Below are 24,869 nucleotides of genomic sequence, written 5' to 3'. Positions count from 1 at the left end.
GTGAATAATGCTGCAATAAACACAGGGGTGCAGATACCTCTTTAAGATAGTGGTTTCATTTCCTTTGGAAATATACCTAGAAGTGAGATTGCTAGATTCTATGGTAGTTCTATTTTTAATTTCTTGAGGAACCTCCATACTGTTTTCCATAGTGGCTGTACCAGTTTACATTCCCACCAACAGGGCACGAGGATTCGCTTTTCCCTACATCCTCACCAACACTTGTTCTCTCTTATCTTTTTTTTATGTTTATTTATTCTTGAGAGACAGAGACAGAGAGAGACAGAGTGCAAGAGGGGGAGGGGCAGAGAGAGGATGACACAAAATCTGAAGCAAGCTTCAGGCTCTCAGCTATCAGCACAGAGCCCAGTTCAGGGCTTGAACCCACAGACTGCGAGATCATGATCTGAGCCGAAGTTGGATGCTTAACCAACTGAGCCACCCAGGCACCCCTCTTATCCTTTTTATAATAGCCATTCTAACAGGTGTGGGGTGATACCTCATTGTGGTTTTGATTTGCCTTTTGCTGATGTGCCTCTCATCTGCTATTAATCCATCTAGCCAATTTCTTACAGTTCTTTCATGTTTGATTTCTTTCCTCTTTTATCAGGCTCACCACATCCCCATCAAGATCCTTCTGAGACAACCTTTGTTAGCAGTCTGCCACCCCAGGAGAGGAGATAGAGTAGTTCCTGAGGGCTGCATTTGTTGCCTGGTAGAAAGGGGCCTCTACAGCACCTTCTAGCATGGGAGATATACTCGCTCTTACAGGGAATGGAGGGGTACTTCTGAAAGTGTTGAGTGTTTAGTGATATCTGTCTAGCCAAAATCCTAAGGGGCAGACATTCAGATATCCTTCATCCTGTGTCTAAGTATCCCAGGTTTTCCCAACCAGGGCCTTGACTTTACCCTGGAAGACCTGTCTTGGCTTAACATTTAAATAGTTCTGGATCTCTGCAACATTATCAAATCTTCATTTCAGTGCTCAGTTTTGTCTGCTGTTAGCTCTTCCACTATGAGAGGTAAGAGCCTCATGATAAGTTACCAAAGGTGCCTCTGGCTTTCATACTTAACCTTTAACTGCTTGTCCATGAATCTCAGTTTCTTCTTATCCCTTTCCAGGGAGTCAGTACAACTTAGCAGAAACCAGTGAACTACTTGTAGGTATTGTTCCCTCCTTATCTTTCAAATGACTAAATTATCACAACTTTAAGGTCAGTTCATTCCACTGAGATGTTTTCCCAGGTCACCACTGGTGAACCTTTAGCAATCAGGGCACCATATTGTGCCAGGGGCTATGTGTGTCCCCAAATAATATTCATATTGAGGTCCTCTCTGCCTGCTGGGATAAGAATGAGTGAGTCTCCAAATCCCATCTTATCACCTGCTCCTCAGACCACTCCTGGGACCACTTATGCGAGTTCAGACTTCCAAAAAGCAGACACCACAATAGCATCTTATGTGCAAAAGACTAACTGGATAAATTTCTGTGAAACAAAGAGGATGACTCTGAACATGACAGAGGTAGAATCCAGACTGAGATGAAATTTGACCTCTAGAGAGAAGGGGAGTGAGGAAAGATGATGAGGTAGGAAGATTCTTAGACTGCAGTGCAGTTTAAAGGAAGTTCTGGCCAGACTGAAAAGCGTCCTTGAACCAAAGTCACACAGTGAAGGAGTCCCCATCTCACAGAAATGGATCTGCATCATTCCTCCCTTTCCTCCAGCCATGCTCATTCTCCCTTTCCTCCTGCCATGCTCAGTCACTAAGTGAGAACAGCCCATGGGAAACATGGCTTTCATGGCAAATGCGGTTGTGGAACTAGAAGGACAGACGCTGGGGCCATCAGTCAAGCATGTTGTTACCAGCAGCTAGAAATCTGAGCAGCACATTTTCATGGCTACTGTCTCCACAGCTCCTTGCTAACTAGTCTATGTAAATGCTGCCCTCTAGAGTTCTGAAGGCACAACCCCTAGGTGTCTGATTCCTAAATATCTACTGCACAAACTCACCTCCGTCTTCAAATTCAGACAATTCCATCCCTTCCTCCTTCTCAGCTTACAATATTTTGTTTCCTACTTCACTGAAAAAAATAGGCACAATAAGAAAGGAACTTCAACATGTTATCACCATGTATATACTTCTTTTATTCCTGCTACTGGGGAAAAAACATTCTTGCATAAAACAAAGGTCAATTCCTCCACTTGGCTAGGTCCCATTACCTCTGAACAAAATTCCAGAAGTTCTCAGTCCCCTCTCTCTTCTTCTCCCCCGTCCTCTCTCATCAATCTACCTTCTCTACTAGATTACTCTTATCATATAAAAACATGCCATTATTAATCTTTAAAGAGGGTTTAGGCAGCCTGTGAACAACTCTAAATTCTGGGCTACGACAAAGACCAGGAGGCTTGAGAACTCTTGTCCTCTTTCTCTTTATTTCTCAATCCTTTCCTTTCCTTCATCTTCTTGCATTTTCATCCTTCTTGTTCCTTTTGTTCCTATGCAAATCCTTTGGGTAGCACAGAGATATCCTAGTCTTCCATGAAGGTTGCCACCATTGTTTGCATCCAGGGCTGGCTGATGAGTTATTGACCTTGTAGTTGTGAAAGATACAGAAGGAAACCAAGAGAAGGCTTCTCAAAGTTCTTCAGTAGCTCGTCTGTCTCTTATTCTTTTCTACCATGTGTCATTAAGTAAGATTTATTCCCAAACTTCTCTCTAAGGTATTTGACCTCTGAAAATATTATATTGCCCCAAATTAGAACAAGGATACTTTTGTAGTGGGATCTCATTTATTAAAAACAGGAGAAAAACCTCACTTATTTTATATGTGGACAGAATCTCAGCTTGGGCCAAAGTGTGTCTTCTCTTGGAGTCAAGATAAATTTATTTATAACTAGAACACCCTGAGGAGTGGCCACAGGGAAGCCTATGTATACGAGGTCCCGAGACATCCCAAGGCTAGAAGGAACCAGGTATGATGTATTCATATCAATAATTGTCAAACTTTATCAGGCATCCAAATCACCTAAAAGCCTTGTTAAAATTTGGATTGTTAGGTCCCACTCCCAGTATTTCTGACTCAATAGGTCAGAATAGGGCCCAAGAATTTACATTTCTAAGTATTTTTCAGGTGATAATGATGCTGTTAATTTATGGGATCCATGGTTTTAGACATTATTGCAAGAGAGGACTGTCTCTGAGGGTAGTGTTTATCATTCTGTCCTAACCCCTTCCAGCGTCATGGATTTATACTGTGTCCTAGGGAGAGAGAGAGAGAGAGAGAGAGAGAGAGAGAGAGACAAATAAATTAAACATCACTGAGGCTCTGGAATATTTGGCTTTGGTAGCTTTCTAATTGAATATAACAGGAGAAGGGGGAAATTATTCTCATCCACAGTACCACAGGTCATCAGAGCCCTATACCTTGAGTGTTCAAAGGTTCTAAGGCATCATGGATAGTGCCTGATTGGAATGATGAAATGGAGAGAGTGCCTAATGGAGGTACATATGTCACCTGAAACACAGTTGTTGATGATGATGGTGGTGGGCTTTAACTCCTTTTGGTCAGAATTTTGCCTAAGGCCTTTGAGTGGCATCATTTTAGTATTAAATTACAGTTCTTGTACTGTCTATAATTTGCAATTTGCCAACTGACTGAGTACATGCTCCCAGGGTTTCAGTAATGTGTACATTCAATAAATTAGAGACTAAACAAATTAATGCTATGATTCTTATCTAAAGAATGAGATAAAAAGCAAAGAAAAACGTTACTTGCTTCAGGCCACAAAGGTTGGTGGCAGAATTAGAAATAGGAGAGAGAAAGCTCCCAAACCTTCTTCATGGACCACGTTAGTTACTATTAAATATTCATTTAAACTGCTGACCATTTTCAAATGAAAAAGATCAATTCTGATTGTTATTGAATGCTGGTGACACAAGAAAGAATGTGTATGGCTAACTGGGAAACATCTAAGACCACTGTTTTTTGACAAATCTGGAATTGCTTTAACAAGAGTCAAAAGCAAAAAAACACCAGAGCACCTGGGTGGCTTAGTCGGTTAAGTGTCCGACTCTTGATTTGGTTCAGGTCATGATATCATAGTTTCTGGAGTTCGAGCCCAGCATTGGGCTCTGCACTGACTGCATGAAACCTGCTGGATATTCTCCCTCTCTTTCTGCCCCTACCTGGCTCATACTCTCTCTGCCTCTCTTAAAATAAATAATTAAACTTAAAAAAGAAAAGAAAAGAAAAAAGAAGGCACCAAACTCTATGACTAGCCTGTTGGGGAAGGAGTTCTGTTTTTCAGGGAAGGGAGTTATAAAGGAGAAGGCAGGTAAACAAAGCATGCTGTTCATTTTGGGGTGAAGATGAAATCATTTTTCCCACAGCCTTTAAGGATGGATACAATCTTCCTCCACAGAACAAATAAATACTAAGAAAAATAAGATTGTCACAGACGGAAAAGAAGCTTCCCCTACTATATATAGGAACAAGTATAGGCTTAAGTCACCTCCAGAGATGGATTATCTCTGAACTTCTATAACACAGGGAAACTTTAAAGAAAGAGGTATATAGAGTATATATCTTCACAGGATCTTTAGAGAAGGCTTTGTTTAGAGGTCACAGCCCTACATGTTGTGCAATATACAGGCTCTAATGTTATTAGATAATTAAAATGCACCTGGAGTTCATGAATGCTTTGAAAATATGATGCTATATATAGCATTAAACATTTCATTTGTAGCTGCAGAAAAATTGTGGCTTTTACTAGAATAATCAATATACCAGAATTTGGGATGATAGTAGAACCATAAGCATATTCACAAATTTGGAAACTAAGAAAGATCCAGCAAAATTTATATTGGGTGAAAGCACTGAGGGATAAAAATATGTAATGAAGACTATCTTCATACTGTGGATGAATGAGAATTATTTCCTGAAGAATTGGACACTCCCATCATTTTTCAGCTACTAAAAGCTTATGAAATGAAGAGGTCACTTCGCCTTACAGATGTTCAAAGTAAAACTACACATGGAAGTTTTGTTATTGTCACTACACATGCAAGTATCTTCCCCACAGAGGTGGCTCTAAAGCCGTGGGTCTAAAACTGAGCTGCCATTTAGAATTTGGTGGGGTGATTTTGTAAAATCCTGATACCCAGCCTATACCCCAGAAAATTAAATTAGAGTATTAGGGATGGAACTTAGGTCTCAGTTATTGATTTTTTTTTTACAGCTTTACTGAGGTATAATTGATACACAGTTGACCCTAGAACACAGGTTTAAACTACATGGGTCCACGTACATGCAGATTTCTTATAGTACAGCATGATAAATGTATTTTCTCTTCCGTATGGTTTTCTTAATAACCTTTTTTCTCTAGCTTACATTATTATAAGAATATAGTTTATGATACAGATAACATACAGAATATGTGTTAAATGACTGTTTATTTTATCCGTGAAGCATCTGGTCAATAGCAGGTTATTAGTAGTTAAGTTTCTGGGATTCAAAAGTTATATGCAGAATTTTTTTTTTATTGGGGGAGAGAGAGAGAGAGAGAGAGAGAGTGTGTGTGTGTGTGTGTGTGTGTGTGTGTGTGTGAGGGGGGTGGGCAGAGGGAGAGAGAGTGAAAGCGAAAGAGAAAGAGAGAGAATCTCAAGCAGGCTGCATGCTCAGCCCGGAGTCTGACACAGGACTCAATCCCACAACCCTGGGATCATGACCTGAGCCAAAATCAAGAGTCAGATGCTCAATTGACTGAGCCACCCAGGTGCCCCAGTTATATGCAGACCTTCAATTACATGGGGGGTTGAAAACTGTACAAAAACTACATATATTTAGTGCGTACAATTTGATGAGTTTAGACGTGTACAAACACTCATGATAACCATCACTACAGTCAAGGTAGTACCATATGCAACACTTCCCAGAGTTTCCTTGTGTCCCTTTGCTTTTTTTTTTTTTGCTTTATTTTGTGGTAAGAACACTTAACATGAGATTTACTCTCTTGACAAATTTCGAATGCATAATATCATATTGTTAACTATAAAATCCATGTTGTATAGCAGATCTCTAGCACTTATTCATTGAGCATGACTTAAACATTATTCCTATTGAATAACAATAACCCATTTCCTCACTACCCAACCTCTGGGAAGCACTATTATATTCTCCGATTCTATGAATTTGACTATTTTACATATGTCATATAAGTGGAATCGTGCATTATTGATCTCATTATGACTAGCTTATTTCATGTTGGATATCTGTCAGATTCATCCATGTTGTCACAAATAGTAAGATTTCCTACATTTTTAAGGCTGAATAATATTCCATTGTACATATATACCATATTTTCTTTACCCATTCATCTGTTGATGAACATTTTGGTTGTTTCCACTTCTGGGCTATTATGAATAGTGTTACAATTAACATGGGAGTGCGACATCTCCTTGAGATCCTGACTTCAACTTTTTGGATATATATACCCAGAAGTGAGATTGCTGAATTATATTGTAGTTCTATTGTTAAGTTTTTGAGGAATCTCCATCTATTTTTTCATAGTTGTTATGCCCACCAACAGTTACATTCCCACCAACAGTATTCCAATTTCTCTGTGGCTGCTCCAATGCTTATCTTTTTGTTTTTTAATAGTAGTCATCCTAGGGGCAACTGAGTGGCTTAGTTGGTTAAGCATCCAACTCTTGATTACGACTCAGGTCATGACCTCGGTTTGTGAGGTCGAGCTCCATGTCAGGCTCTGTGCTGACAGTGCAGAGCCTGCTTAGGATTATCTCTCTCCCTCTCTCTCTGCCTCTTCCCTGTGCTCTCTCTCTTTCTCTCAAAATTAGTAAACATTAAAAAAAGTTTTAAATAATAGTCATCCTAGCAGATATGAGGTGACATTTATTGCAGTTTTTTTTCTGCTTTATTGTGATGCTTTTAACCTCAGCACAAAGAGTAAGTAATTTATCTTCCACATTTTCTTTATTGCACTTCTGATTTGCATTTTCCTGATAATTAATGACATTGACTATCTTTCCACATATGTGTTGGCCATTTTGCAGGATACAAAATTGATATATAAAATTGGTTGCATTTACATACACTAATAATTAACCATCTAAAAGGGGAATTAAGAAAACAACCCCACCTACAATAGCATCAAAAAGGATAATATACGTAGGAATGAACTTGTTTTTTTCTGTAGAAACAAAAACAATTCTAAAGTTCTTAGGGGACCACAGAAGAATCATAGTAGCTAAAGGAAGATTGAAAATGCACAAACAAGCTAGAGACATCACATGTTCAGATTTCCAAATATATTAAATTTCCAAATATATTACAAAGTTGCAGTAATTAAAACAGTATGGTACTGGCATACAGACAAATATATACACTAGCAGAATGGGATAGAACAGAAAAAAAACCTATCGTGTACACAACCAACTGATCATTGACAAGGAATGGGGAAAAGAAAATCTCTTCAACAAAAGGTGCTAGGAAGCCTGGATACACAAATGCAAAAGAAAGAAACTGGACCCTTATACTATACACAAAATCAACACAAAATGCATTAAAGACTTAAATGTGAGACTATAAACAGTAAAACTCCTAGAAGAAAACATAGGGGAAACGTTCCTTGACATTGCACTTTGCAGTGATTTCTTCAATGTGACACCAAAAACACAGGGAACATAAGCAAAAATAGACAAGTGCAACTATATCAAACTAGAAAGTTTCTGTACAGGAAAGGAAACAACCAACAAAAATAAAAAGGCAACCTATGGAATGGGATAAAATATTTGTAAATCAGATATATAATAAAGGGTTTATTCCCAGGAGGTATAAGGAACTCCTAAAATTCAATAGCAAATAATCAAATAACCTGGTTCAAAAATGCACAAAGAACTTGAAGACATTTTCCCAAAAATGTCAGTTATGGTCTCTAAAGCTCTATAAATTAGTCCATGTGTACCTGTGGAGACTCTAGTTCTCTGGGGTGAAACTCAAGTATGTAGTAAGTAGCTTCTAAGTGGTCTACCTATATTTATCCTGATTTGTCACAGAAATCTTAGTCTATTCTATTGAGATTTTGCCTGTATATAAACCCATTGTTTTATTACTTACTAAATATAGGTACCTATAAATATAATTCAACTAACATAGAGTTTGGCTATCTGTTTCTTAGAGTTGCCTCTGTATTAGCTTCCTATTGCTGCTGTAACAAATTACTATAAATGTAGTAGTTTAGAGCAGCACAAATTTATTATCTTAAAGTTCCAGAAGTCAGAGTCTGAAGTGAGACTTGTGGGTCTAAATCAAGGTGTCCACATAGCTGTGCTCCTTCTGGGAACTCTAGGGGAGAATCTGTTTCTTGTCTTTTCCTGCTTCTAGAAGCTGCCTGGATTCCTTAGATTGTGACTCTGACCTCTGCTTCCATCATCACATCACCTCCTCTGACTCTCACTCTCCTGCCTTCCTCTTACAAGGACCTTTGTGATTACACTGGGTCTATTCCAGTTTTCCAGGATCATCTTATCATCTCAAGATTGAGATTATCTGCAATGTCCTTTTGCTGTAGAAGGTAACATAGTCAAAGGTTTCAGGGATTCAAATATGACAATTTGTGGACCCTTATTTTATCTATGAAATTATAAATAAACTACCATGTGATGGGCACGTGACCATAGTATTGCTGAAATTACATTGTATTAACTTGGGTTCATTTTGCCAGTCCCATTGGTTCAAACAGTGATTGACAGTACATATCCACAGTCATGTGGATCATGGAAATCTCTCTCCACAATGTCACATGTGATTATAAGTCACCATTTGTCTCATTCAGTTTCAGTGCATTTGTTCAAGCCACAATTTTTCCCTGAAAAATAGTTGCCAACTTAGGCACACTTATATTTTATCAACCTTGCCAATTTCAGTTATTTGAATGGCATAGGAATATAACCATAGTGTATATTCTCTACAATGTTAGGCCACTGGCCCTTACACTTACAGTAGAATATGTGGTTCTCTAGTCTGCTCTTCTTGTGTTCTTCATTCATTCAATAGATATTTTCTAAGCACCAACTAGAGGCTGTAGTGTTCTAGTTGCTAAATCAAGGGACCTCAGAGATTGCTCTACAGGAGTCATACACACAGACGTAATAAAAGACAACCTTTGAACTCCTAACCCCACAGAACATTAACCACCAGTTTATAGGGACTCTTTACGTGTCACTTTCAGAGAATCTGGGTTGTTTGATTGGTTGTTATCACAAAGAGAGTGCCTCTGTGGAGTAGAGTTGTGCCAGATCATCCCTGGGGCTGCGGGCCAGCCTATCAGTGGCTGGTTTGGACAGGTGCTCATTCCTGGTCCAACTACAGTGGCTGGTATTGTCACGAGGGCTATAGTAGTGCGTATTGTGCTTAAGAACCCCTCAGAAGGAGGTCTGGAGCATCATGAGCCTTCTGAGGTTCTCTGAGTGAGGCAGTGCCTGTTGGAGGCAACATGTTTAGTGCATCCTGGACAAAAGGCAGATCTTAATGTTATTATTGCATATTTCACTTACCATCACTTCCCATTCTCTTCTTTCTCCCTACTTCTGTATGGACACATCTTAACCCATTCACCTAGTAATCGCAAGCTACTGTTTTGTCATCTCACTTTTTAAATTTGCTGATTCTTGCATTTTATTGAGAATGCAAAGCACATGCTTTCTAATATTCTTTTTTCTAGTATAATTTTTTAACTATTGTTTTTACCTTTGTATCATGAGTTCAGTGGTTTATTGTTATGTTTAAGAATTCTAAGCATCATGTTGGATTGCTTCTGTTTTCTCCTCTGTGAATGATTAAAAGTCCATAAGACTTGGTGCTTATCACACATAAGGTCCATGACTTTCACTTTGTCTTTATCGCCAACTAGCAATTATTAGAATTTGCTTCTCATTTTTGAAGCCAGTAATTAAATGTTTGGTATCTATCTGGTACAGTTTTCCGGAACTCATTTCCTGAATTCATCCTCTAGTCGGCCTATATAGCTATGAATTAGTTCCTAGATATTTGGAAGTAATGAGTAGTTTGTCCCTTGTCCAAAACAGTGCTTAAAGTCTACCAGTTCACAGGTTCCTGCTTATAGGGATCTTTTTGTCTCGGAGTCTTTCAATTCCATCTTCATGTTCCAAGGTGCCACACACACCATGGGTTCACTTCCACCTAGCAGCATTAGGTACACTGAACTGTGGTTCTAGAATCAAGTTATAAAAAGAGATTGCTTCATGGAGGTGCCATGAGAGCTGTTTGAGAAACTGCGAATCAAGTTTGCCTCTAGTGAGAATGCAAAGCGTGGAAGGGCAAGGGGTTAAGCTTCCACGTCCCCTGTAACAGGTGAATGTGAACACAGGTATGCTTCACCACAGACCACTGGCTGCTCAGCTTGGGCTCAGGACCTGTAGCAATTGGAGCTTTGAGCATCATAGCATGTGATGGGGAAGAGTACAGCAAACACCATGGTACACTGCTAGAAAGGGAAGCAGCTGGCAGGTGCAGTATCCTCAGCAGGTGCCTGACAAATCAGACCATCCAGCATCTGCTGCAGTCAGTCTTGCTTGTGATCCCACAGGGGACACTTCCAGAAATAATTCATGGGTACCGTACAGAGGGCTGATAGTTTACAGGACCAGATTATACCAGTCAGAGACATTTGAAGTCACGACCATCAGTGATTCCATTGTTCCAGCCTCCCAAACAGAGAAAGCAAAGCTTCTTGGCTTCTCTGCTCAACAGGCCTAATTTTTAAAAATTGTTTTACTAGTGGTAAGAGGGCCTTCTTTATTCATCTTGAGCAATGTCAGCAGTGACAAAAAGAGCTGGCCATGTAGGAAGGCAAAAAACAATGATGTCAATGGAACATGAACAATTCTCAAAAATATATAAAGCATTGGCTCAAGGCATTGAAATTGGCAGAACAACAGCTAAGGATGCCACCCTCCCACTGTAGGGAGTGCAGTGCAGGAACTCAATGGGCAGTTATGAAAGTGGCATGCATTGGATGAGGGTACTTGAAGGTCTGGAATTCTAGCAATATTGCAGGTAGAAACTGAGAGTAAGGACTTTTCTTTGTTATTTTTAATTTGCACTCACACTTTGGTTATAGCATCCACTCCAGCCTACTGTGGAAGCCAAGGAGAGAGGATTTCTGAAGTTTTCCTTATTATGGCCTTCAGCAGAATAGAAATATTATCCAGGACATGAATGGACAGTGAAGGCTTTATCTTCCCTGTGGTTCAAATTTTAGGTTAAAGAAGTGAGGATATCATTTAAAAAATATTTTTTTTACTGTTTGTTTATTTTTGAGAGAGAGTGGGGAAGGGGCAGAGAGAGAAGAAGACACGGAATCCGAAGCAGGCTCCAGGCTCCAAACTGTCAGCACAGAGCCCGAGATGGGGCTCAAACCCATGAACCGTAAGATCATGACCTGAGCTGAAACTGGACGCTTAACTGACTGAGCCACTCAGGCGCCCCAAGAAGTGAGGATATCATTTAAAGAAGATGCGAAAATAAGTTAAAGATGCCTTAGACAGATAAAGATGTAAACAGCATGACTATGAAATAAGTATGTCTTTTATGGGAATAATCAAGGCACCTCAGGAGCAGGAAACAACATTCAAACAGATTTCTTTGCATCCGGGCCTGCTAAAAAACCAGCAAGCAAAGCATAAGCAGATCTTGCAGATAGGAAAATAGCAAAGTGAAAGATGAGCTGGGAAAAATTTACATCCAGAGGGCAGTATTTTCTTGCATGAGACAATAGTGGGACTTGGAGCCTATTCCCTACCTGGAAATTATTGCAGAGATTTTGAGTCCGTGTCCAAGAAGATACTTTGGAGTGGAAGAATGATGCCCCTCCGGCTCACTATCTTCTTCATAACCATCTATGTGCTCAAATCCTTGAGAGTAATTATGCAGAGGAGCTTAATGTTTGCAGTGCTGGGCAGAGTGGGTGCAGGCCAAAAGGCTGTCATCGGTGGACTTGAGTCTCATCTGCCTGGGTATTTGCTGCTTCTGTCTACAGTGGGCATCTGTCTTATACAATTTTTGCTCCTATTTTAACCCTAACTATGTATTTTGGTACTTATCAATCACCTGGGAATTTACTAATACTCTTACTTTCTGGTTAACCAGCTTGCTTGCTGTCTTCTACTGTGTCAAAGTCTCTTCCTTTACCAGTCCACCTCTTCTAGCTGAGGTGGAGAATGTTGAGATTTGTTCCTTGGCTGTTGCTGGGTTCTTTGTTGGTTTTTTGTGTGTCAATCATCTTTTCAACTATTAGGAATTGTGTCAACGTTCGCTTAATCACCATGGGGCGTTTCTCTACAAACAGCACTATGGTTAAGGGACTTAAGACATTCCATTTGTTTACCATATCTCATCTAATGGTTGCATTGGTTATTCCTTTCCTCCTGTTCCTGGCCTCCACCATCATGCTCATGGCCTCACTGTTCCAACACATGGAGCAGATGCAACACCATAGCACTGGTCACTGCAGCTCCAGCATGAAAGCTCACACCACTGCCCTCAGGTCTCTCACCATTTTCCTCGTCCTCTTCACTTCTTACTTGCCGACCCTACTCATCTCTATTATGAGTATCTCATTGGATAAGAGGTCTTGGTTCGGGGCTTGTGGAGCTGTCATCTGTGCTATAGTCTCTATTCACGCTGCTTAACTAATGCCGAGCATCCCTAAATTGAAAAAGTGTTCAAGATAAGGTGCTGGAGCCTAGAGACTGACTGAGGCACAGGGTACAACAAGACCCCTGGGTAAATGGGAGTATGCATTGACACAACTAATACCAATAACCAGCATTATTCTTGACAATCCCCCATGTAATAGTAATACACCATATGTGCAAGCCTCATTCTCCTTCATCCCACAGCCATCTATCTCTAATCAATTCTTTCTCTATTCCATGACACTCCTTCATTTGCTTTCCACAATCACCATGTTGGTCCCAACTTTCTCATACATTTTTATTTTATCCTTTTCATGACTGCCAATTACTTTATGCATTAATATGAATCCCTTCCCCTCAAGAATTTATTGCCCACACCCTGAATATTCCCCATGCTAACCCCTCAATCCACTTTCCTAAACTTAGTCAAGAAAGGTCTTGCCATCTCTCTCTCTCTCTCTGCTGCTACTGCTTCTAAACCTTTATCCAATGACATAAATTTTCTTATTTGGTTCTCTACCAAATACTGTCCCTTAATTCCGCTAAAACTCAAGTCAAAAATGAACTCCTCTTTTATTTTCATTCACCAAGAAACTATACTCTTCCCAGAATAGTAGACTACTGACCCAGTCTGGGTTCATCCTAGAACCTCTCCAAATATTGGCAACCTAACTGGGTCAATTGTAGATAGTTTCCATTGGTTGGATACTTGCCTCTCTATCGTACTACAAATTGGACAGAACTTTCTAGGAAGATTCCTAGATTGAGGCTTAGCTGGTTTTCGATATATAACCCAGGGGTCAGCTGGGAAACTCCTCTTACTTTGTAAAATCTGAATTACAGTGGCTTAAATTTTCTATTCTCTTCTATATGTGCTCAGTCATAGTCCAAAGTCCTCCTCAAATGGGTAAGAATATAAGAGTTGCATAGTACTCAATTAAAAATCACCTGTAGGACTTTCCTGTGCTTTGGAAGCCCTTTTCAGCCTTCTCAATCCCACAGAACTCTCTCATACTCTTTCCTTTGCAAAAACTAGCCCCACTCTCTTCCCATGACATCTTGTTCATTATTTCTCCCCTCTTCACCCTGGCCCACCGGCAACAAAGTGTCTTGGCAACACCCAACTCTCAGGCCTTTGGGTCTCAGCTTTTGTCTGCTCCAGGCACTTATCAAGGTATTTTTCCTAAAGACAGCTTCATCTCTTAAGGCATCCTGGTGCCTGAGGTTTCACCTTTTATATGAATCAAGCATGTGTGATGAACTGAAATTCTGGCTCTCTCACTAGAAGACTGAAGCACCTGCTGGGAAAAAGCCAAACTATCGGGAAAAGGACACAGTTATCTCAAGCTAGACTGTGAAAGAAAGACTTAGTCCCTGGAAGGGAATGGAAATTCCCATCTGGCCTTGGGTCTGTCATTCCAATTTGTCTCCAAGTAAAGCCATCCCTTAAATTCACGTTTGAAACTGAGGATGTGAAACAGAAGCATAGTCTGAGAGACCACTCTCACCAAAGACTCTGTGCCATGCGTCAGACCTCAGCACCACTGCTGCTGTTGCATAGAAAGGTCAGTGAACTATATTTTCCCACTTCATGGCACCACCCACGCAGCCTTGGCATTTCCCAAGCTCCAATGCTTCAACTATAGTAGAAGGTGGATGGAACATGGTGGATGCGGTAATATCTGGGGAACACAGTCATAACCCGATGAAGTGGGACTGAGAAGAAGAAAGGAAAATAAGAAGTAGATATCAACGTTGTGTTACCTAATCAGAGACCCCCAGGAATGCTTAGGAAGCTGGTGGGGAGATAGGTTGCAAGGGTTTGGGATCTGAACGGAATAGGTGGGACAAGAGACAGTAAAATTTGAGTTACTGCTATGGGTCAATTATAGTATCCACATCTTACATGTTGTAAAATCTCAGAAAGCTGAAAATAACAAAACTGTAACCTCCATATATGTATAAATAAAGAACGGAGGGGCGCCTGGGTGGCTCAGTCAGTTGGGCGTCCGACTTCGGCTCAGGTCACGATCTCGCGGTCCGTGAGTTCGAGCCCCACGTCGGGCTCTGGGCTGATGGCTCAGAGCCTGGAGCATGCTTCCGATTCTGTGTCTCCCTCTCTCTCTGCCCCTCCCCCGTTCATGCTCTGTCTCTCTCTGTCTCAAAAATAAATAAACGTTAAAAAAAAATTTTTTTTTTAAAAGAACGGGGGGGGGGGAACCCTCCCCTTAACTATCACATACATAGATGCTCTTCCAGAATCTGTTAAATATTTGTCATACTCAGTCTTCTTTTGTATAAAGTGCAATGGAAAACTTATTCTGGATATACAAAAGGTGGGGTGTTAGAGGTAGTTGAAGGGGTACAGAAATAAAAAAAATACAGTGGAAACTGAAATAATAACTATCTCTTATATTCATGGCACCTAACAATTCACAAAGAGTTTTCACATACATTTTCTCATTTTCAACTAAAAAGACAGGTCGAGATCATCCAATCCAACCCAGATGGAAAACAGACTTGAGAAGGTCAAGTGAATTACCTAAATTCGCATTGTTGGTTAATACCAGACCTAAGAATCAAGGGAAAAGAAAAGGAAACCAAGGGATAAATTTTATTTTATATTTTTCCCAATATATGAAGTTTATTGCCAAATTGGTTTCCATACAACACCCAGTGCTCATCCCAAAAGGTGCCCTCCTCAATACCCATTACCCACCCTCCCCTCCCTCCCACCCCCCATCAACCCTCAGTTTGTTCTCAGTTTTTAAGAGTCTCTTATGCTTTGGCTCTCTTCCATTCTAACCTCTTTTTTTTTCCTTCCCCTCCCCCATGGATTTCTGTTAAGTTTCTCAGGATCCACATAAGAGTGAAACCATATGGTATCTGTCTTTCTCTGTATGGCTTATTTCACTTAGCATAACACTCTCCAGTTCCATCCATGTTGCTACAAAGGGCCATATTTCATTCTTTCTCATTGCCACGTAGTACTCCATTGTGTATATAAACCACAATTTCTTTATCCATTCATCAGTTGATAGACATTTAGGTTCTTTCCATAATTTGGCTATTGTTGAGAGTGCTGCTATAAACATTGGGGTACAAGTGCCCCTATGCATCAGTACTCCTGTATCCCCAAGGGATAAATTTTAAAGAAGCAAAGAGTTTAAATTTGGAAAAAGATGATTAACATTTAAAAAGGAAATACTTTTTTTTTTTAGTTTTTATTTTTGAGAGAGAGAGACAGATCAGGAGTGGGGGAGGGGCAGAGAGAGATGGAGACAGAATCTTAGGCAGGTTCCAGGATCTGAGCTGTCAGCACAGAGCCTGATGTGAGGCTCGAACTCATGAGCTGTGAGATCATGGCTTGAGCCAGAGTCAGACATTCAATCAACTGAGCCACCAGGCGCCCCACAAGGGAAATACTTTATAGAGAACAGCAGCAGTGTTTGGACCAAGGACAAAGAAAATTCTTTTGAGAGTTGAAGTTAGCTAGATAAGAAATTCTATCTGCAAAAGGGCTATGTACCCGTGTTGTCCAGCTTGTAAGTAGTTTATCCTATAATACTCGTTATTAACATTAATTGACATGCATGCATAGAGTGTGTTGCCTGATAACTCACAACAATCAGGGAGCAGAAGATAAAAAAACAAAAAGAAGATAAAGAAGTCCTGGATTTTAGGAGCAAATGTTTAGAAGCCCATGGGTAGTGACAGTGAATTTAGGAGGAGCTATGTGAATGTGGCATCCCAGCACCTGTATATACACCAAATCTTTAGCAACTAGAAAGTAGATTCTCCACCCTTCACACAATGCCCCATGAGTTTAATGAATGTCTTATGATACAGAGAAGAGTAGCAACTGTGGTGAATTTCTGGTAATGCCTGGCATGGAGTCTGTTCCTAATTAGACACACCACAGAATTTATCCGTTGAATGATATTTTCTAAGTCCCAACCCCCACTCCTACCGTTCAATTTACATGAGTTCAAAAACTTGAGTTGCACCATTTTGCCTGTTTCTGAGCTGATGTAAGCCTCAACAAGATCTGCCTCTGAACCACTGGCCCAGCCTGAACTCCCAGTAATCTCCAGCCTAAACCCAAGTGTTTGCACCAGAAGCATCTGTTTCCTGAATATCCATGCATAGCTCTACATCCTCACATTCACTGATGCCATTCACCTTTTCCTGTGCTCCTCTTTATGACCATGGCCTAAGTTTTATTCCCCTTTGAGCCCTAGTGCCAGACAAGCTGCATACACAAGTGCCAAACCCGATCACTAACTCTTGCCCCTTCACACTTGTTCCCCTTTCTGTTATACCTAATGTGTTTATCTCTTACTTGGCACTGAGTGTAAGTTCTGTCCCATTATCACATATCTCTTTATTTCACCTCTTTTTTAAAAATTGAGATATAATTGACATATATTATTTAAGTTTAAAGTGTACAAACATTTTTTTTATGCCTTGTTGTTTATTTATTTTGAGAGAGAGAGAGCACGTGTGAGTGGGGAGGGACAGAGAAAGAGACAGGGAGAGAGCGAGAATCCCAAGCAGGCTCCTCACTGTCAGCACAGAGCCTGATGTGGGGCAGGGCCAATCGAGGGGCAGAGTTGGACTTGGGGATCAATACTCATGAACCGTAAGATCATGATCTGAGCCAAAATCAAGAGTTGAACAATTAACAGACTGAGCCACTCAGACACCCCACAACATGTTTATTTTATACACTTAGATATTGTAATATGATTACCACCACAGTGTTAGCTAAAAACTTCAATCATGTCACATAGTCACCATTTCTTTTTTGTGGTAGACATTTAAGATCTAGTTACTTAATGACTCTCAAGTACATAATACAGTATTATGAAATATAATCACAATGCTATGCACTAGATCCCCAGAACACATTCATCTTCAGATTGCAAGCTTTTAACGCTTTGACCAGCATATCCCAATTCCTCCACACCCAAGCCCTTTGTAACCACCATTCTACTCTACAGGTTTGGCTTTTATAGATTCCATATATAAGTGAAATAATACTTGGCTTTGACAGGGATTCCACTAAATCTATCAGGTGGCTTTGGGTAGTATGGACTTTTTATAATATTAATTCTTCCAATCTATGAACAAAGGACAGCTTCCCAGTTATTTATGCCTTCAATCTCTTTCATTAAAGTCATGTAGTTTTTAGTGTATGGATCCTTTGATTCTTCATTCAACTTATCCCTGTTTTATTGTTTTTGATGCTATTGTGAATGGGATTTTTTTTTTAATTTCTTTTTTAGACATTTCATTGTTGATGTATAGGAATGCAACTAATTTCTGTATGCTGATTTTAAATCCTGACACTTTACTGAATTTGTTGGTTACTTCCAAGTGTTTTTTGGTTAAGACTGGTCTCTATGTGCTCTCCCTGTGTACGCACATCACCTGTCTTGGGGCCGGGCATACACAGACAGCCACAGAGTCAGGGGAGGTACGGTTTGACACTCAGGGCATTGGGGGTGCCTGGGGGTCAGTTGCAGGGATCCTCAGGTGAGGTTTTCCCGGAAGCTCATGGGCAGAATTCCTGCTGGAGCCCAAAACACAGTCAGCAGTAACCATATCCCTTTAATGTCCTCTGATATTTGTATGCACGTCTTTTCCAATCTCCTCCCTAGTAGTGTCCCCCACAGCTGGGGAAGCCGGGCACTCACTCCACCCCTTCTCTTTCTCCTATGGGCAAGGTGACCAACCTGTTTCTCTTACCTACATCGATGTGTCCAAACTCTTCTGTTTTTCTTTCTCAAGTGGAGTGCTGGAACTTCTCCTCTGGAGAATCTGGACTTCTACAAGGGCTCTCTTGCTGGTGAGTATCTACACAAGCTGGTGATCTCCACATGCTCTTAGACTACAGCCAAAAGGGGCTTAAGCCAGTTCACAGTCTCCTGCTGGTTCCATAGCCAAAACCGATATCTGTTTGCCTCGTACCTGATCTACAGGTGGGCAAGACTCCTCCCAGGTCCCTTGGCATATGGTGTTGGACCCTACGACCACCACAGAGGCACTTTTGTTTATGAAAGGATGCTGAATTTTAGTTGCTAAAGGAGTGACAAAAAGGAAGGCATCTTATGCCTCCTTGATGTTGATGTCATTGTGTCTGCTCCTATGCAGTGGAAGCTTTCTACACACAAGAAATTCAACTAATATTAAATGGTGATGATGACCATGGGATGATAAGTAACAACACTGAATTCTGATGAGACAGCACAGGATTGGCTCAGATTTATTCCATAAATATTCACCGTCAACCTACTGGACACTGCTGGGAATATAAAGATGGGCTGGCAGCTGTATCAACCTGTGTTCCTCCTGGGAAATGAGGGCTCTTCCCTGAGAGTTCACATGTCAGCTTTGTTATCCCAGTGGAGTGCTTAGATCAGCTTTTACCCTTCTTGTTTCAAGAGAACGTGGGTAGAAAGAGGCTGTGGGTGTTCCACGAAGGGGTAAAAGCTCAAAGGAGTCAAGCAGTAAGAGCCTTTCCTATAGCAGGGAATGATCCATCAAGTGTGGAAATCCCATCTTGAAGCACAGGAAACAGCCTGCCTGCATTTGCACCCCTTCCCCAACAGAGGGCACCAATGGCCAGATTACAATAGCACCAGGCAGTTAGGCTTTAATTTTATTTCCCCCTCAACTCAATGGTCCTGTAAGAGCAGGAAGAAGAGAGAGAGGAGGAAGTGAAAGAATTGAATCTCCACTTTCTTCCCTGCTGGTCTTCAACCTCTGTACTAGACCTAAGATAGTGGAGGAGATGAAGACTTTAATTAGATATGACATTAATGTTGATTTAGACACTTTAAAACCTGAAAATGAGACTAGTCTTCAAAACCTGTGGAATCTATAATGCCATCAAGAGGTGATCTCTGGAATGTTTTTGAAGGCAGAGGTTGGAGAAAAGCTTGTTTCTTTGGAGTTCGGTCTATTCAATAAATGTGTTGTTCCATGAGACGTAAAAATCAGTATGATGTGAAATACCTCTGTATTTTCTTTGAGATCGCTTATCCTGTGTTGTGTATTTCATTCCCCTTATAAAAAGACCTTGAGATAAGTTCCTTGCTCAGAAAGAACTAAACCAAAGGTCAAGGTAAAGGCCTATCTCTGATAATCCTTCATTTTCTTGCCACTGTGGCGGTCACAACTTCCTCTACCTGAATCCAGATATAGCCGCCTTAAATTGTCTCTGTTGAAATACTTTTCTAAGGTACTCCTGACACAGAGCTCTGCTCTCCTGCTCATTCTGGTGCTTGTGTTTATATATTTCGTTACTGGTGTTATTGGTCTCCTATGAATGGTTCTTATCGTCTCGTATTTCTACTATAGATTGTGGCAAGTTCTTTCCAACATTGGTCTTGTGAAAGATAGAACAAGAGAAGACAAAGAAAGATTACCAGAGGCAGTGGAGGAGTAACATTGTAGCAATGAAACAATCATGACATACCTGCAATTGCAAACCAATTTTTTAAAACTGTGCAGATTTATTTTTATCCCAGAAACACATATTAAAGGAGAGAGTTTAGGGAACTTGTTCTTGTAAAGCCTAGAGGAGGTATCTCCTTACAATCAGTGGGAAATAAGTTATTCCTGTGACTATTCTTAATGTCAAAATTCTTCCCAACAGGAAGGGAAACCATCTTCTTCAGCCTTTAAATAGAATCCTTGAGACACATTCACCATCTATTAGCCACGTCTTAAACTCCCAAAGAAACACTTTTTGAAAGACTATTTGTTCTATTTTTAATAACACTTACAAAATTGATCCTAAGTGTGAATTGACTTTTTTGTTAGTTTTGCTGGCAAGGATATAGTTATATAAACTGTATTGCGGTGCCAAGTTTCTTCAAAACATATTTTTTAATAAAATATACCAAAAATGACAGGTTAAGTTGGTTGGATGAAAGATAAATCCCTTATCATGAGCTAAGTTTTCTTTAAATTTTAACCTAAATGATAGATTTTTTCAAAGATATTTTTTATTAAAATATGCTAGATGTAAGTAACTGAAACACAGCCAAGATACAGTCAAAATGATTGCGAATAATCCCTTGCATTGCAGGGAAAATAGATCTTAAAACTTAAGTTTAAAATTAGAAGAAAGATAAGTCTCACAAGCCTTCATTCTTAAAGTCTAAAGATAGACTGTGTAGGTCGATATTTCTTAAGAATATTGGCAGCTTGGTGTTGTCAGTACTTGATGGTTTGAATGAGGCCCACTCCAAGAACTTGGAAATAAGATCATCTTCTGAAGATCAATCTGTAGAGTCTGAAGAGTCAATCAAGAAATCAACTCGCATCCCTACCTCTTCTCTAAATGTAGTAACCAGAAAATGGGTGGCTAGAGCATAAGTTTTTAGTCAGTATATAGTTTCAAGGAGGGCTAGGGAACTAGGCAGAATCAATGCACCAAGCAGAAATACCCAACCATACCCACACCATCTGCCACTGGCATCCATGATGTTAGGGGACAGGCAAGAGGACACGCATCACAGCTGTCCTGAGAGCCTCCGATGCCTGTGACCCAAGATCAGCTCTCACCTACACAGCCACTACCCCACATCACTTATTTCCTCCTTGTGTGACTCTGGTGGGTGCCTCTGCTTACTAACATGGATCACACATAGAGTTCTAGCTGCAGAGTCTGAAAAATGCCATGTTAATATCCCAGCCTTCACTGAAGGCTCACAGGAAGGGAGCCAGAGGGGGTATAGAGTGAGACAAAGCAGTCTCTCCACAACTTTCTTATGCAAATACCTGCCACCTGTAATTTATAGACCTTACACATTGATTACCATTTTTCACTAATAAAAAACTAGTGAAGTATTGCCAAAAATGTGCTTATACCTAAAATGGATATGAAATGGATATGAAATGGATATGAAAATAAATCATGAAAGTTCTCAAGCAATTGATACCGGAAAAAAAAATCTCTATATAACATCAAGGATAATTAAATATGGCTACCTTGACATTTATTAAAATCAAGAATCCCAAACTCTAATAATTTCAGGCTAGTCACATAAATATGTGAAGTTCACGTAAGACAATGGTAAACGTGGCAGAACACGCTGACCGTTCCCCATGTCACTTGCTTTCTGTTGCAGAGGGGGAAAATACCTTAAATGTAATGGCAGAGAAGGGGAAGAAGACATTATTAGCTGTAGTATTAGATGGGCTTCATTTACCTCCCTGATCCTCTTTATCAAATCCGTGCACTTAGCTCCTAGCTGTTGTCACGATCAGCTGCTAACAGCTCACAAGAGCTCACTTCTTGAGAAAATTGCTAACAAACAACAGAAACAGCCTTACTCAGGAAACTATTTTCAGCCTACATATTGTAGCCTACAGCTAATGACTGAATGATATGGAGTGTAAATTCCAACCCCCTTGGGCCAGACTAACTCTATGGTACAATTCATACTCAGAACTCCCTCTGGGATCCCACATCCTTACCTAGCTTTCCCCTACCTGCCCTACCCAGCATGCCTCACTCATTTTCTCCTGAGAACTCTCCTTCACTATATCATCTGAACAAGAATCTGCCCAAGTTTTGTCTCCAGGGAATTAAAATGAACTAAGAAACTAGCTATTTTCAGTATTGTTATAGTAGAAAAATAGTAAGGAGCAAAGAGAAAAAAAGAAGGCACTAATACTTAGTAAAGAGAAATATATCAGAGCTAAACAGTATAAAAACACATGCATGTTAAAATGCTAAAATCTAGCAGTAGATAATATATCTTATTTTTAATTGTACATGCAACATGTTATAAAAATTGACCACAGATTAGACAAAAAAGAAAAAAACCCCAAAAGTTTCAAAATGAAATAATACAGCCAACATTATTTGACACAATACAATTAACCCAGAAAATAATAATAAAAACGATTAAAAAGACCTTTTTACATAAACCTTGAAAAGCATGCTGAAAACTCTTGGTTCAAGGCAGAAGACAAGACTTCAAAATTTATTGACAATAGCTGCAAACAAAACATATCAAGTCTGTGAGATACAACTAAAACAGTTTTAGTGTTGAATTCCCATAAAATACAAATACAAAATAAAAATCCATTGATTAAACACCCTACTCAAAAAACTTTGAAAGGAAAAGAAAGCAAAAAGAAATTAATAAAGATAAAAGCAAAAATTGATGGATTTGAAAACTGAAAAAGAGTTAAACTAATAAAATCGAAAAGTGTTAGTTGAAAATTTTAATACAATAGACAAATTACTAGCTAATTTAATCTAGAAATGATGGGAAAAAACAAAATTATCCAAAATTATAAGTGACAAAAGATAAATAACCATTAAAACAGAACATCAAGATTTTTTTTATAATGTTTATTTACTTTTAAGAGAAAGAGAGAGACAGAGACAGAGGCAAGCGGGGGGGGGGGGGGGGGGGGAGGGAGGGGAGGGGTTGGGAGGTGGGGTCAGAGAGAGGGAGACCCAGAATTCAAAGCAGGCTCCAGGCTCTGAGCTGTCAGCACAGAGCCCGATGCCAGGAGCCCACAGACGCCCCAAAATAGAACTTTTAAAGAAAATTGTGAAACTACTTTGCAAAACTCTGAGAAAATCCATTTTAAAATATAGATGAGGGACACATGGGTGGCTCAGTTGGTTAAGTGTCCGACTGTGGCTCAGGTCATGATCTCATGGTTCGTGGGTCCAAGCCCCATATCAGGCTCTGCGCTGACAGCTCAAAGCCTGGACCCTGCTTCAGATCCTGTGTCTCCCTCTTTCTCTGCTCCTCTCCCACTTGTGCTCTGGCTCTCTCAGTCTCTCAAAAATTAATAAACGTTAAAAAAATTGTTTTAATATAGATGAAATGGGCACCTGGGAGGCTCAGTCCGTCAAGCAGCCAACTTGGGCTCAAGTCATGATCTCGTTGTTTATGGGGTTGAGCCCCACATTGTGCTCTGTGCTGACAGCTTAGAACCTGGAGCCTGTTTCAGATTCTGTGTCTCCCTCACTCTCTGCCTCCCCTCCACTTGCACTCTCTCTCTCTCTCAAAAATAAAGAAAACATTAAAAAAATTTTAAATATAGATGAAACAAATAATTTTCTACAACAATGGAACAGAGGGACTTCCAGGTTTCTGTTCCACATGTAAGGAGCTTGGAAGTTGCCATTCCAGCCCAGCCCATGTAAAGAGCTGAACAGACTGAACCCTGGCAAAGATTACCTAAGCCAGGTGATCAAGGTTAACCTCATTAGTGGTATGTCATACCCCTGCTATGGGCCCCCTGGTAGGAAGTAATAAGAATGACACTTCAGCTCTGTGCTCTTCCTCCTAGAAACCCAGTGTAACCATGAAAACAACATCAGACAAACCCAAACTGAGAGACATTCTACAAAATACCTGAGCAATTCTTCTCAAGACCCCTCAAAAAATCGGAGAAATTGTCCCAGACCAGAAGAGGCTAAGGCAGCAACGATGATTAAATACAGTGTGATTATCTTTGATAAGAGTCCAGAACACAAAAAGGACATTAAGGAAAAACTAGTGAAATCTGAATAAACTTCAGAAATCAGTTAATAGTAACATATCAATGTTCGATCCTTAGCTGTGATAAATGTTCTGTATGTATCCTAAGTAACAATTGGGGAAAACAAGTATTAGCACTCTTTGCTCTGTCTTTGAAATTCTTTTGTAAATCTCAACTATTTTAAAATCAAAGTTTTTTTTTTTTAATATTTATTTATTTGGGGGAGAGTGCAAGCGGGGGAGGGACAGAGAACAGAAGATCAGTCTACCCTAGGTGATCCACACGTCCCTTGCTCTACCCTAGGTGATCCTTTCCATACATCCTTTCTCTCCTTGGAGGAGGCTGTCCCTGCATGGGTGTCAGATTGCTCACTCACCTTATGTCTTTAGCTCCATGGTGGGTTCAAGAAAAGTTACGATTTTGTCATTTATCCAGCTCTTTCTCATTGATAGATGGGAGCATGTTCTTTTCAGCTTTGCCCATCCTAGGTGTAAGACAAACTCCAGAGATTTCTCCCTAACTCTGAATACTACAGTCAAGCATGCATTTGGGAGGGGTGGTGATTATATTAATCACCATTAGAATATAATTCTAATTCTAATGGT

General features: G+C 40.1%; 1 protein-coding gene across 1 annotated transcript; it reads left to right on the top strand.

Annotated features, from left to right (window-relative positions):
- The first annotated feature begins 11,902 nt into the window (after nucleotides 1-11,902).
- Nucleotides 11,903-12,732, top strand: TAS2R16 (taste 2 receptor member 16). The gene is given in 3 exon segments (XM_053447905.1): nucleotides 11,903-12,000; nucleotides 12,002-12,236; nucleotides 12,238-12,732. Coding segments are annotated over 3 exon segments (828 nt in total).
- The last annotated feature ends 12,137 nt before the right edge of the window (nucleotides 12,733-24,869 follow it).

This window comes from Prionailurus viverrinus, chromosome A2, assembly GCF_022837055.1.
Source record: "Prionailurus viverrinus isolate Anna chromosome A2, UM_Priviv_1.0, whole genome shotgun sequence".
NCBI lineage: Eukaryota > Metazoa > Chordata > Mammalia > Carnivora > Felidae > Prionailurus > Prionailurus viverrinus.
This window is presented reverse-complemented; position numbering and strand designations above follow the sequence as displayed.